Source organism: Trichechus manatus, unplaced genomic scaffold, assembly GCF_000243295.1.
Source record: "Trichechus manatus latirostris isolate Lorelei unplaced genomic scaffold, TriManLat1.0 scaffold00207, whole genome shotgun sequence".
NCBI classification, from domain to species: domain Eukaryota; kingdom Metazoa; phylum Chordata; class Mammalia; order Sirenia; family Trichechidae; genus Trichechus; species Trichechus manatus.
This window is the reverse complement of record NW_004444143.1, coordinates 3,644,293-3,658,678: the sequence shown is the minus strand read 5'-3', so window position 1 is coordinate 3,658,678 and position 14,386 is coordinate 3,644,293. Positions and strand designations below refer to the sequence as shown.

General features: G+C 48.7%; 1 protein-coding gene and 1 pseudogene across 1 annotated transcript in view; one reads left to right on the top strand and one right to left on the bottom strand.

The window, feature by feature from the left end:
• Nucleotides 1-2,099: 2,099 nt before the first annotated feature.
• Nucleotides 2,100-14,386, bottom strand: part of ACP7 (acid phosphatase 7, tartrate resistant (putative)) — a 28,719-nt gene continuing 16,432 nt past the window's right edge. The window contains exons 4-14 of the mRNA XM_004388213.1: nucleotides 11,251-11,451; nucleotides 10,768-10,950; nucleotides 9,198-9,321; nucleotides 8,844-8,906; nucleotides 8,633-8,747; nucleotides 8,434-8,541; nucleotides 8,285-8,342; nucleotides 8,130-8,197; nucleotides 7,951-8,022; nucleotides 4,155-4,292; nucleotides 2,100-2,165 (exon numbers count right to left, since the gene is read on the bottom strand). Coding sequence (XP_004388270.1) covers nucleotides 2,100-2,165; nucleotides 4,155-4,292; nucleotides 7,951-8,022; nucleotides 8,130-8,197; nucleotides 8,285-8,342; nucleotides 8,434-8,541; nucleotides 8,633-8,747; nucleotides 8,844-8,906; nucleotides 9,198-9,321; nucleotides 10,768-10,950; nucleotides 11,251-11,451 — 1,196 coding nt within the window. The remainder of the gene's footprint in view (nucleotides 2,166-4,154; nucleotides 4,293-7,950; nucleotides 8,023-8,129; nucleotides 8,198-8,284; nucleotides 8,343-8,433; nucleotides 8,542-8,632; nucleotides 8,748-8,843; nucleotides 8,907-9,197; nucleotides 9,322-10,767; nucleotides 10,951-11,250; nucleotides 11,452-14,386) is intronic.
• On the top strand, nucleotides 14,137-14,251 carry LOC111822759 (uncharacterized; annotated as a pseudogene).

The following is a 14,386-nucleotide window of genomic DNA, read 5'->3' as shown; positions in this document are numbered from 1 at the left end:
ACTAATAAAGACTAGGAAGAAAGGCCTGGAGATCTTCTGGAAATCAGCCAAGGCAAACTACACGGATCACAATGGTAAGATGTGCAAACGATCATGGGGACGGCACAGGACTGGCGCATGGGGTCGCCGTGAGTCGGGGCTGAGTCAAGGGCAGCTAACAACAATAACAGCTGCTAAAGAAACAAACCAACGAACCCCCCCACCAAACCCATTGCTGTCGAGTCGGTTCTGACTTGTAGCAACCCTATGGGACAGAGTAGAACTGCCCCATAGGGTTTCCAAGGAGTGGCTGGTAGATTTGAACTCTCAACCTTTCGGTTAGTAGCTGTAGTCCATCATAGCCCTTAACCACTGTGCCAGCAGGGCTCCAGACAAGAGCTATAAATGAAGTAAAACAGGGAAGGGACAGAGAGTGATGGAGGCTGTTCTTGCTGGGTTAGTCAGGGAGAGCCTCTGAGGACGGGGCATTGGGGATGAGATCTGGGCTGAGAAGGTGCCAGCTGCAGGAAGAGGCAGGGCAAACGGCCGGTGCCCAAGCCCTAAGGTGAGAAAGAGCTTGATGTGCTCCAGAAACTTCCAGGAGGCCTGTGCGCCTGGTGCCAAGTAGGGGCTGGGGTGGGAATTAGATCTGAGGAGGCTGAAAGAGCTCTGCGCAGACCCTGAGCCTGGGATACAGCCTCCCCCTGGGCAACGCCTCAGCCCTGGGACTCCTGGAGTCAGATCCCATCCCTCCTCAGCTTAGAGCCCTCCCAGGGCTCTGTGTCAGCCTGGGTAAAGGACAAAGTCCTGACTGTGGCCCACGAAGCCCGCCATCACCCTGACCTCATCTCCACTCTCGCTTCGCTCACCTTGTTCCAGCCACGCTAGCCTCCTTGCCAACGTGCCAGCAGGCAGGCACGTTCCTGCCTCAGGGCCTTTGCACTGGCTGTTGCCTCTGCCTGGGAGATCCCCAAGATCTCCATTCACATGTCTCCCTCCCTCCCTCCTTCAGATCAAATGTCACCCTCTCAGTGAGGTCCCTCTGAGCTCCTAGGGAAAATTATAACTGCCCCCCACTCCCCAACCCCTTTCCTGCTTTTTCTTAGCCTGTATAGCGATCTAACCTGTTCTATATTTTATTTATTTTTCTTGTTTACTGTCCATCTACCTGTTAGAATGTTAGCAAACTGAGGGCAGAGACCTGTCTGGTGCTGAGAACAAGGTTTGCAAATGGTATATGCTGAATAAGCAATGGTAGAATGGATGGAAGGCCGAGAGGAAGGAGCGAAGGCAGAAGGAAAAGGGCAGGCATGTGACATCGTGATGAAGAGCTGGGCTGCTAACCAAAAGGTCAGCGGTTCAAATCCACCAGCCACTCCTTGGAAACCCTAGCGGGCAGTTCTACTCTGTCCTAAAGGGTCGCTGCGAGTTGGAATCGACTCGACGGCAACGAGTTTCGGTTTTTGTGACGTCCTGAAGCTTGTCAGCTGCCCCAGGTGGGAGGCAGGAATGCAAATACTACTCCCCCCCTTCCAGGACAAGACAGCGGCAGGGGAACTGAGGCACAAAGGAACGCTGGTTGATAGTCCGTGGGCCCTTGAAGCAGGAGCTGGCTCTGAGGGCCAGGCTGGAAGTAGAAAGCCACTGTCGCCACCTGCTGGTGCGTGTTGTCATGACGGCCGTGCCCACCTTGCTGACTTGCTGGCTGGTCCCCGCCCTCGTCGGGGTGGGCAGGAGAGGAGGCCCAGAGGGCATCTCCAGCAGAAACGCAGAGTCGACAAAGTCACAGGCACAAGCCTCTTTATTCCCAAGGCCCTGTGGGCACCCAGCCCTGTCAGCTATGCAGGGGCGGGGCTGTGCCTGCCGGAGACCCACCCTGCTTCATTCTGCGCCCGCACATCTGCCCACTCTCCACAGTCAGCGAAGGCTCCCACCTCTCTGGGAAGAGAGAGCTAGCCCAGCTCCTTCAGGGCTGTGTCCACCCCACGTGGGGCCTCAGGAGGTCAGGGGAGTCGAGGCCCGCCCTGACTCCCCACCCGCATCTGGGCAGCGTCTGATGGCACCAGCCAATTCAGCAAGGCCCGGGGTTCCTGGGTTCCTGTTCAGAGCTGCCCTCATCCCTAGAGGTACAGCATCCGGTTGAGCAGGGGTCTCACTATCCAGAAGTCATCCACAATCTTGCCATCCTGAGAGGGACAAAAACAGAGACAGCAATGAGGACAAAGCCTGGACTCTGGGGCCTGGTCAGTGGTGCCACTAGGGGGGTGCTGGGGGCCGCGGACCACACGGGGTCACACTGTCAGAGGGGGTGACACCAAAATGACTGTTTATAAAATTTTTGTGCAGTGTTTCAGCAGAAATTTATTATTTTTTATAACAACAAAAAATTTTTTTGTAAGCCCAGCTTACATGTATTAATATACCTACAAGGTTAAAATTCGATGCTAATTTACTTTTTGAACCTTTTAACGAGCTTCGTCAGAGCTGTCATTGTTAGCCAATTATAATGACCCAATTACCGTCACGTGGTTTTGCCTACACGTGTGACAAGCACGTGTTATTGTTTCTGTGGCTGCCCGTTTTTATACTCGCTGATTTTGTCAAAGTTTCTGGTGTTTTAACTGCAATATTGTGGTAATTAGCATCGGGGAGTGACACCGTGAGTTACCACACTGGGTGACACCAACCCTAGTGATGTCACTGGGCCAGGTGGCATGGGTTCGAATCCCAGTCCTGCCTTTGATGGGCTGTGCAACCTCAGGCAAGTTGTTAAACCTCTCTAGGTCTCGGTTTTCTCGTTTGAACAGTGGAAATGATAATAATAGTTCCTACCTCATAGATGACGTAGGGATCATATAAGATATTTATAAAGGGCTTAAAAGGGAGCCCAGCACATGGCAAGGACTATGTAAGTATAGGTTATTATTATTAAAAATGTTAACTCCAGATCCTGAAGTCAAACAAACCTTGGTTTACATCCCAGCACAGCCACTGTCTGTGTGGCCCTAAGCACACGACCTGCCTCTCTAAGCCTAACTTCCATCTTCTATGAAATAGAGAGAACCATAGAATGGCCCGCAGGGGGTCATGGGGAGAAGAACTGAATAAGAGAATACACACAAATGCTGGTGCCCGGCGCACGCACTGCCAATGAATGGTCATTATTTGTAACAAAAAGAACATGGTCTTTGGGGTCAGATCCCAGCTCTGCCACACTCCAGCTGTGTGAGCCTGGCAGAGTTACTTCCCCTCTCTGAGCCTCAGTTCCTTCATCTAGAAAACTGCCCACACAGGATTGTTGGGATGATCAAAATGCTGGTAAACGTGAAGCGTAGAAGGCCAGCAAGGGCAAGGGAGACCCTCAGCGAGATGGATGTGCACGATGGCCACAACAATGGACTCAGATGTGCTGGCAACTGTGAGGATGATGCCGGACTGGGCTGTATTCATTCTGTTGTATATTAAGTCACCATGAGTTGGAGTTGACTAGAAGACTGCTATCATCTATCTATCTATCTATCTATCTATCTATCTATGTATCCATCCATCCATCCATCCATCCATCCATCCATCCATCCATCCATCCATCCATCCATTTATCTACCATCTATCTGTAATCTATCTATCATCTGTCTATCTATCATCTGTCTGTCTATCTACCTATCTGTCTATCTAAATATAAAGTGCCTGCTTCTACAATAACTGCCCAAAAATTCAGACATCATAATTTTGAAACTGCAAAGGCAAAAATAAGTGAGTGATTAGTACTTGAGTCCGTTTAATCCTGAGCTGTCCGACCACACACACATCCTATTGTTTCCCCTCTACCTGTCTCCCATCACCCACCGGCCTTTTCCTGCCCCCACCTCATGATGATAAATACCTACAGGATTTATCTTGTTCCAGATGCTGTTCTAAGCACTTTCAAATAATAAGTCATTCAACTCCCATATAATCCTGTGAGGCAGAAATGACTACCATCCCCATTTTACAGATGGGAAAACTGAGGCTCAAAGAGGTTAAATAAGTTGCTCAAGGTCACTCAGCTGGTAAGTACTTGAGGCAGGATTTGAACCCAGGCTGTCTGGCTCTAGAGTCCACACATGTAACCACTCAGCCTCCACATGCAGAGCCCGGTAACTCAGGCAGGGGAACCAGGCCTGCCCCTCACTGACCTGGTCATCAGACACTTGCTGGATGTGGATGTGGGTCCCATTGAGGATGTGTAACCGCGTGTACCCATACTCCTTCACGCGCACAGCACTCCAGGGCCGTGGGAAGATGGTAAAAGGTGTCAGCAGCTCCTCACAGCCCTGCCAGAGAGATTCAGTCAGCCCCGGGGCTGGGGCACATGGAGGACCCTCAGGGGAACAGAACAGACTCGCAGGCCGTGCCCAGTCTCTCCCAAGGAAGACAAAGTCAGTTAAGACTTGGCCTCAACAATGCTCACGATCGAGCATTTGGACCGAGGCAGGCTTCCCCTGGCCGAGGTGTCTGACTTCCAGAAAGATGCACACAGCCGCACAAGGCTGCCCGCTGCAGCTTTTTCTGTAAAAGCCCTGATCTGGAAGTCACCCAAATGGCCATCAGTGGGGTCAGTTAAATAAATTATAGTGTAGCCATCACAAAGACGGAGGGCGATATGGAAAGGTAGCCAAGATTATTGTTAAGAGGAAAAGCTAGCTGCAGAATAGAAAAAATCGGTGAGCCTCAACCCTAATTGCACAGTAGACCGTCAAGGAAAGCTTTTCAAAACACCAGTGCCGGGGAGAGCGGGTATTCATCCTTGCAGCAGAGAGCCAAGCAGGAAGAACAGAGAGGGTAATGAGGCTAGAAAGATCTCCATTTTGCAGCCATCATTGCAGTAATTGATTGAGGCAAGCTCATCCTGGATGGTAAAAGTAGTGGGTGAAAGTTTGAGGAGTAACAGGATGTTTGCATTGTCTCAAAGTATCTCCCCACAAGACACTTATTCACTACAAAGAGAAAGTAACTTTATGGTGGAGAGGGCTGGTGGTGATCAAAGTAAACATTATCAGTAATGAAACGGATACATATTTACAGACGGGAAAACTGAGGTTCAAAGAGAGGCTCCAGGTGAGGTACACAGGACACAGTATCACTTTTGTGTATTCCTACCAGAAACGCATACCTCCAGTCTAATCATGAGCAAGCAACAGACAAACCCAAAGAGAGGGACACTCCACAGAACAACTTCTATGTGCTCTTCAAGAGTGTCAAGGCCATGAAAAATTAAGAAAGGCTAGAAGAAAATATTTCTGATTAAAGGAGTCTAAAGAGATGCAAACACCGAAGTGCAACACGTGATCTTGGACTAGATCCTGGATCAGAAAACAAAATTCTGTGCTTTGATTTAAAGGATACTAAAAGGTGCAAATGGAGCCCTGGTGGCGCAGTGGTTAAGAGCTCAGCTGCTAACCGAAAGGTCAGCAGTTCAAATGCACCAGCCGCTCCTTGGAAACCCTATGGGGCAGTTCTACTCTGTCCTAGAGGGTCGCTATGCATCGGAATCGACTCAGTGGCAACGGATTTGGTTTGGGGCTTGGAATGGTGCAAATGGTTAACCCGCTCAGCTGCTAAACAAAAGGTTGGAGGTTTGAGTCTACCCAGAGGCACCTCAAAAGAAAGACTTGACAATCTATTTCCAAAAAACCAGCCATTGAAAACCCTACGGTGCACAGTTCTGCTCTGACACACATGGGGCCACCATGAGTCTGAGTCACTCAACAGCAGCTGGTTGTCATCAGACAATTGGCTAAATATGAATAAGATCTGTATATGAGATAATAGTATGTTATCAGTGTTAACTAGTTGAAGTTGATAATTACACTGCAGTGATGTAACAGAATGCCCTTGTATTTTAGGAAATACGGATAGAATTAAAAAGAGTAAAGGGCATGATGTTTGCAACTTACTCTTCACTGGATCAGAAAATAGTAATAAAATGTTTCTAGACAGATACTGAGAGACAGGTAGAGGAGGGAGGGAAGGAGAAAGGAGAGAGAAAGGGAGTTAAAACAAACGTGGTTAACTGTTCATATTTGGGGAATCTGGGGGTGAATGCGATATGGGGATTCTTTGTATTATAAATATTTACAGAAAAAACTAATCTGTAGAGGTCAGAACAGTGGTCCCGATTGGCAGGAATGGCTGGGAAGGGGCATAGAGAGCCATCTGGTGCTGAAAATATTTTATTTCCTGCTCTGCGCGGTGGCTGCGCAGCCGTGTCCAAGCCAGGGTCCCACCCTCAGAGATTCCACTGTTCCGGACTGGGGTGTGACCCGGGCATTGGGAGTTTTAAAAGTGCCTTAGGTAATTCTGATATGCAGTCAAGCCTGAGAACCACCAGTGTCTGAAACATGACAGGTAATTTTTTTAAAGTAGGTGATACAGTAACACATCTATAGCTAGACGATTACTCATTTGTGTATGCAGAGAACCCTTCAAAATGTCATTGAGAAACTCTGAGAGTATAGGCACCGGATATCCTTTTAACTCAGTACTGAAGTCACTCCTGAGGTTCATCCTTCAGCCAAAGATTAGACAGGCGCATAAAACAATAATACACGTAGCTCAACCATGGATATGGGACTAAACGGGCATACCAGCCCAGGGGCAAGGATGAGAAGGCAGGAGGGGACAGGAAGGCTGGACAAATGGAAATGGGGAACCTAAAGCTGAGAAGGGGAGAGTGTTGACACGTCACGGGGTTGGCCACCAATGTCACAAAACAATATGTGATTAATTGTTTAATGAGAAACTAATTTGCTGTGTAAACCTTCATCTAAAGCACAGACACACACAAAAGCCATCAAGAGACCTAACTATTCAAAGTGGGACTAAGAAGGGCTGGGGCCCTCTGCTGCTCACCTTACGCCCGACGTACTGTTGCAACTTTTATCATGAGTGACTTTGATAATAATAGTTTGTAAGATTAGTATTAAAAACGAAGCCTTCCCTCCTTGGAGACATGGCTGATTCCAAGGCTGGGGCAAGAAACACAAGATGAGCCTGGAGGATCTTGTGGTGCCAGAAAATAAGGAAGCACTCACAAAAGAGGAGGTGTGTCAATACAGCACAGTAGCCAACCTGGAAGAGTTCCCAGTGGCCGTTGCTGAAACAATTTGAGCAGCAAAATAAATAACGATAGTGTTGGATTATAACTACAGAATAAAATAAATCATTCATTATTCTTGTTATGGATTGAATTGTGTCCCCCCAAAAATGTGTGTCAACTTGGCCAGGCCATGATTCCCAGTATTGTGTGATTGTCCACCACTTTGTCACCTGATGTGATTTTCCTATGTGTTGCAAATCCTACCTCTATGATGGTAATGAGACAGGATTAGAGGCAGTTAGGGTCTCTATGAGTCGGAGTCGCTTGACAACAATGGGTTTAGTCTTCAAAAAGCATGAAGGATAAAAGATAAAGAAAGACTGAGGAACGTTCACAGATTGGAGGAGACTAAGGGGACATGTCAACTACTTGCAAGGTGAGAAAGCCGGTAGCAGCTGAATAAAGTCTGTAGTTGAGTTAAAATCATAATAAACCCTCTGCTCGTAGACCCAGTAGACCTGGGCTAGGCCCCTAATCACTGCCAGTTGTTCAAATTGTGTCTTCAAGCAAGTATTTACCCTCTCTGAGCTCCTGTCTCCGCATCTGTACAATGGGCATGCCGCTAGGAGTACCCAACCTAGGGTTATGGGGAGGGTTAGATAATCTCACATGCATAAAGCCTGGGGCATTCAGATTGATTAAGACTAAACCAAACACCAAACCCGCTGCCGTCGAGTTGATTCTGGCTCATAGCGACCCTATAGGACAGAGTAGAACTGCCCCATAGGGTTTCCAAGGAGTGGCTGGAGGGTTTGGACTGCTAACCTTTTGGTTAGCCCTCAATAAATAGCAAGGGGAGAGAAGCCAAGGGCACCCTTCCCTGCCCTGCTCACAGCAGATCCTGTGATGATATGGACGGGACCTCGAGGGTTGGTGTAGGGTGTCACGCTGCTGCCGTTGAACACCTGAAGAAGGGAACACAGTAGGGGTCACAGCAGGCCCTGCCCAGGGGGTCTGACCAGGCGTCCATTGCCACCAGCCACATGAGACCTTGGTCGTTCCTGTGTCTCACCTGGTAGTTGTAAATTGGCCACAGCCGTTCATACGAGTGTTCGTGAGCCCACAGCTGCAGGTCAACCCCTGAGACAGAGCTAATGGGGGTCAGGCTCTGGAATCCAGGAGTGACGGGATGTGGGCACGGGGCTGGGGGTCCCAGGGGTCACTCACCGTATCTGTAGAAGAGATCCTCCAACCCATATAATCGGCCAAAGAGGCCTTTGCGTACCTGGGAAGGATGAGCGAAGAGGTGAGGGTGACTCATGCCAACCCTGCCTGCTCTCAGGGTCCCTGCCTCCTGCCAGAAAGGGGGTCCTCACCTTGCTTTCGTGCCGCGTGCAGTCATCCAGATCAGCGTTGGAACAGTACATGGGCCGGTGACCCATGGTTATGATCCACGGCCGGACTGCCCGATTCTGGTTGGCTTTCTAGAGAGAAGGGCCCAGGTGAGGGGCAGGGCTGGGGGGCAGAGGGAGTGAAGCAGGCCGAAGGACTAAAGGGAAGCTCCACCCCGGTTACCTGGAGGTCACTCTCCAGCCAGCGGAACTGTCTCTCTACCAGGTGGTAGCCGTAATGGAGAAAGAAATAGACCTCGGTGGAGAAAGAGATGATGTGGGCCGGGCCCAGATCCCAGCTGGAGGGGGTCAGAGGGCAGGGGTCAGAGGTGGGGTCTCCGCTGCATGCCCCATCCTTCAGAGGAGGGAGGCTAGTCCCCACACTCCCAGATTACCTGTACCAAAGGCCTTCAGTGTTCCCCGGCATACTGAAGCGAGCCTTATAGTTAGAGAAGTTGCTGGATAAAACAAGTAAAAAGGTGGAGTGAGGGCCTGGCTGCCACAGCTCCCTGTCCTCACCATTTCCCCCCTGTCAGGCCTGGAGTCTGGCTCCCAGGCCTGGGAGAGACTAACAAGTCAGCCCGTCCTTCATCTCCCCTCCTCTCATTACCACAAATGAGCTACTGCAGTATGAGAGACTAAGGTTAGACACTAAGAAGCACTGGAAGTCAAAGAATCACACACTTTGATCCAAGTCTGGCCAGGGCTCCCCGCCTGGCCCTTGCCCACCCGCAGCCCCGGGTCCTCACTAGCGTTCTTCGTGGTTCCCAGGACATGTCATGTACGGCAGGCTGGCAGCCACGGGCTCAATGAGCCTCATGAACCTGTCCCCGATGCGGGCATTATCCTCATCCATGTTGTAGGCGAAGTCTCCTGAGAAGGGGGGTGCAGGGAGAGAGTAAGGACTCAGACCTGGCTCTGCTTTTCCCAGAATTGAGGGACCTGGTTGCTCAGGTGTGGGGCTGTACAACCAACTCTCGGTCTTTGTCATGGATTGAATTGTGTCCCCCAAAAATGTATGTCAACTTGGCTAGGCCATGATTTTCCAACACCATGTGACTGTCCACCGTTTTGTCATCTGATGCGATTTTCCTGTGTGTTGTAAATCCTACCTCTATGATGTTAATGAGGCAGAATTAGAGGCAGTTATGTTAATGAGGCAGGATTCGATCCACAAGATTAGGTTGTGTATTAAGTCAATCTCTTTTGAGACATAAAAGAGAGAAGCGAGCAGAGAGACTTGGGGACCTCATACCACCAAGAAACAAGAGCCAGGAGAATAGCACATCCTTTGGACCCGGGGTCCCTGTGCTGAGAAGCTCCTAGACTAGGGGAAGATTGATGACAAGGACCTTCACCCAGATCCAACACAGAGAGAGAAAGCCTTCCCCTGGAGCTGGTGCACTGAATTCAGACTTCTAGCCTCCTAGACTGTGAGAGAATAAATGTCTTTGTCAAAACCATCCACTTGTGGTATTTCTGTTATAGCAGCACTAGATAACTAAGACAGTCTTTGAACTATCCCAGTCCCTGATCCCTACCTCACATCCACCCGCATTGGCTCTTGGAACTGTTTCCTCAATCTCTGGTCTCTGGGCCCCCTCAGGACCATGTTAGTCTCCTGTGCTCTGACGCCACCAGTCCCCAGCTCTGTCTACCATCTTATCAACAACAATCCACAATCACCCCCGCCAGAACAAAAGACTCAGATAGTGCCGCATTTGTACCAGGCGCAGTCCCAAAATGCTTTATGTGCACGATCACCTGAATCTTCAAAATACCCACGAGGTGAGTATTATTATCATCCCCATTTCAGATGGGGAAAGTGAGGCCCAGAGAGATGAAGTGCTTGCCCAGGTTAACAGAGCTGGTTTGCGAAGATACAGGAATCAAACCCCAGGAGCCTGATGCCAGAGTCTGCACTTTGAACCATATCAGCTCAACCGCCATCTCCCATCTCATCTTCTGTCCCCTAAATAGCAACAATGACAACTAGTACTTATCTAGCACTTACAACATATGAGGTGATGTTGCAAGACCTGGATACATATTAGCTTATGTAGTCATCACAACAATCCTATGACTTCCGAACTGGTCTTATGTCTACTAACAATACAGAGGAAAAAACCAATGCACACATCTCGAGGTGTCAGAACTGGGATTTCAATCTGGGCAGTCTGGTAAACCACAGTCACTGATCTCCATGGCCAGTCTCATCCTCTATGACTTCAGAACCAAGCTACAGTCCTGGATCCCGCCATAGTCCTGAGGCTGCTTCCCACTCCCCATGCCTCCAGTGCACCCTTGCTGAAGCCTCACCCACATGGAGAACGGCATCGTACATGCCCTTCTGGATGTCCCTGTGCAGCCGGGGGAGAGCCTTTGGGTTGTCAGCCCCCAGGTCCCCAAACACAGCCAGATGGGGGCTCCATTGGGTCCCGTTCTTTAGGGTCTTGAAGCGGAAATGACGGCTCCAGCCCTGGGCACTGCCGCAACGGTAAACTGAGGAGAGAGGAAAAGGTCACAGACAGCTGGGGGTACCTGGGACCCTTCCCCCACCCCCACCCATCTTCACTGGGTAGAGAGAGAGAGGTGTGGATGGATCTGACCCACACCCCTCTGTCCACCTCTCCCCAGGTCCCCAACACCTTTCATTTTCAGCCCAGGTCTCATACAGTAGGCTTGCAGATAAGCAGAAGAGGTACCAGCCCAGCCTCAGCCACCTGCCAGTGGTACCTTCTGGTCTGTATCTCACTTCTCTTTCCATCCTCCCTCAACACCTCAGCCCGGGACCCTTCTCACCATACTGGACCCCAGGCAGCAGCCTCCGCAGAGTGACTCGGTGCATGTACAGCGTCCGGTGGAGAATGCCCCCATCAACAAAGGGGCTGGAGGTGCCCAGGGTCTGGAAGGGCAGGGGCTCTGATAGCTGCAGCCCAAACTGCACTTCAGAGGGGGCAGGGACCCATGTGGTCCAAGTTACTGTCATGGCACCTGGCTCATCTGGGGAAAAAGGAGCGGAGGGGGCGTCAGGATGCTGGGGTGGGGAGGGTGCCCAGAGGGAGTGAGGAGCATTAACTATAACAGCTCTTGGATTTAGTAGTCAAGGGCACATGCTCTGGGGCCACTCCAGTTCAGTCCCCGCTCCACCATTTCCAAGTTGTGTTCTCATTGGGAAAGCCACTTCACCTTTCTGAGCCTTAGTTTTCTTATCCGTAAAATGGACTAATAGTACCTACCCCATGAAGTTGTTACGAGGCTTAGATGAATAAGTATAAGTAAAGCATGCCTGGTGCATAGTTGGAATCCCTGGGTGGTGCAAACAGCTAAGGGCTCAGCTATTAACAAAAAGGTTAGCGGTTCAAATCCACTCAGAGGCACCTCAGAAGAAAAACCCGGCGATCTACTTCCAAAAGGTCACCCGTAAACCACCCATTGCTGTCAAGTTGATCCCGATTCATTGCGACCCTATAGGACAGAGTAGAACTGCCCCATAGAGTTTCCGAGGAGCGCCGAGTGGATTCGAAGTGCCGATCTTTTGGTGCCGATATCTTAACCACTACGCCACCAGGGTTTCCCTAAAAGGTCATAGCCGTTGAAAACCCTGTGGAGCACAATCCTATTCTGAAACACTTGGGTCACCGTGAGTCGGAAATGACTCCACAGCAGCTGGTACGGTTTTGCTTTGGTGTGTAGTTAGGGTTGTATGTGTGCTAGCTATTCTTATTAACGTCATTATTTATCATGTCCAGGTCTTGGGCCAAATGCTTTCCGTACAATATTGTTTAGAGGTTGCAAATTCAGGTGTCTGGAGGCCAGCTAAGTAACATACACAGGGACAAGGGCCAGCTCTAAGGGAGCACGGAGCTGTGGAGACTGTGGCAAACTGTAGACCCTGCCCTGTCTACAAGGGGTACCCACCAGTCAGCTCTGGTGGTAGGGGCCATGCAGGAAGCTGGCCCAGTGCTGCCAAATCTTTTGACTGTTCTAGAGTAACTCTTAGGAGCCCAGATAGCACAGTGGTTAACAGCTACGGCTGCTAACCAAAAGGTCCACAGTTCGAATCCACCAGTGGCTCCTTGGAAACCCTACGGGGCAGTTCTACTCTGTCCTGTAGGGTCACTATGAGTCAGAATCAACTCAACAGCAACGGGTTTGGTTTTTCAGTTTGTTTGTTTAGAGTAAATCTTTAAATGGTGGTTTTTATATCCCAGGAGCATACATAGCTACATATACAAATCCAGATTTTTAAGTGAGACCTTCAATTTCTTAAATGTTAGCACCCAAATCAAGATGTTAAAAATCACATGTATAGAATACATGAATCCAACATCATGTAATGTTAAGAGCATGGGTTCTTCCTCCAGCAATACAATATGCACACGTACAAAGTTTGTCATTGCAGTACTCTTCGGAATTGCAAAATATCAGAAACAACCCAAATGCTCATCTGTAGGAGAGTGACTGAATAAACTGTGTGATGTCTGCACAATGGAGCACCAGGCAACTGAATAAAAGAATGAGGACAAGCTCTGAGCACTGATATGGAATGATCTCCAGGACATAGTGCTAAATAAAAAAAGCGAAGTACAAGAGAATACCCATAGTCGACTACCCTTTATGTAAGGGGACACAAGAAAATACACAGGTATCTGCTCAAGTGTATAAAAGAAGTATAGGAAGAGCTGGATTACTTAACAAGTGGATGGGAATGAGGTAGAAAAAGGAAAGAATGGGGAGGGGGTAGTAGGAATGAAGAGGAAGTGACGCTTCCCTGAGTCTTTCTGTATAACTCTGTCTCTTAAAATATTAGTCATGTTTCATATTTCCTTCACACACCTCTAAAATAAACAAATGATTAAAACCAATCAGAATGTGGGGGCACCCAATATAGAATGCAGACACTAACAAATGGACCTAACTATTTGAAAAAAATGGATATTCCATTAAAGGTGATGGAAAAATTCAGGAAGGGCTAATGGTGATGGCTGAACAACATGATGGACCTATTTTAATGTCACTGAACTGTACCTGTGAAGATTGTTGAAATGGCAAATGTTTTGTTACCTATATATTTACCACACACACACACAGATAGATAACTTAACTACACTGAAGGGGTGGGGGAAGAAAAGTAACTAAAAAGCAGCGTGTTGACTGGGCTTTATAAGGCTAAAAACAAAAAGAACTTTACACAAATGCTAGCATATAATAAACATTTCTCACAGGGATATAGCTAAACAATTCTGAAACTGCTTTATGTGTATACTAGAATTGAACAAATAAGTAAACATATTGTAAATAATGACAGCCAGATTTCTAAGTGTTGCAGAAAGAAGTTACAAATAAGGAAAGGTGGAAGGCTAGAATGAACCCTTGGTGTTGGACTGAAATCAGAGGTATCTGTATGATCGCATGGTGTTTAATGTATATATTGATAGGAACAGAAACATAGATGGGTACATTAGCATGTTAGTATACAGATAGGTATTGCCTAGCTCTATTTGTTGAGAGGATCCAGAAGCAATGACACCCCAGTATCAATAAACACATTCAGTGCTCAGATCGGGGTCTCTAAATACCCATTCTCCAATAAAAGGAAACAGGGCTAAGGCAGGAAATATACAAGAGGAGCCTGGAACAATCTGTGGTGCCAGAAAGTAAGGAAGTGCCCCCCAAATGATGGGGGTCTACAGCCATACCACCCTGAACCCATCCAATCTTATCTGATCTTGGAAGTTAAGTAGGGTAGGGCCTCGTTAGTACTTGGATAGAAGACTGGGAATACTGGGTGCTGTAGGCTTTAAGGGAGCCCTGGTGGTGCCGTGGGGCCCTGGTGGTGCAGTGATTAAGAGCTAGTCTGCTAACCAAAAGGTGAGCAGTTCAAATCCACCAGCTGCTCCCTAGAAACCCTACGGAGCAGTTCTACTCTGTCCTA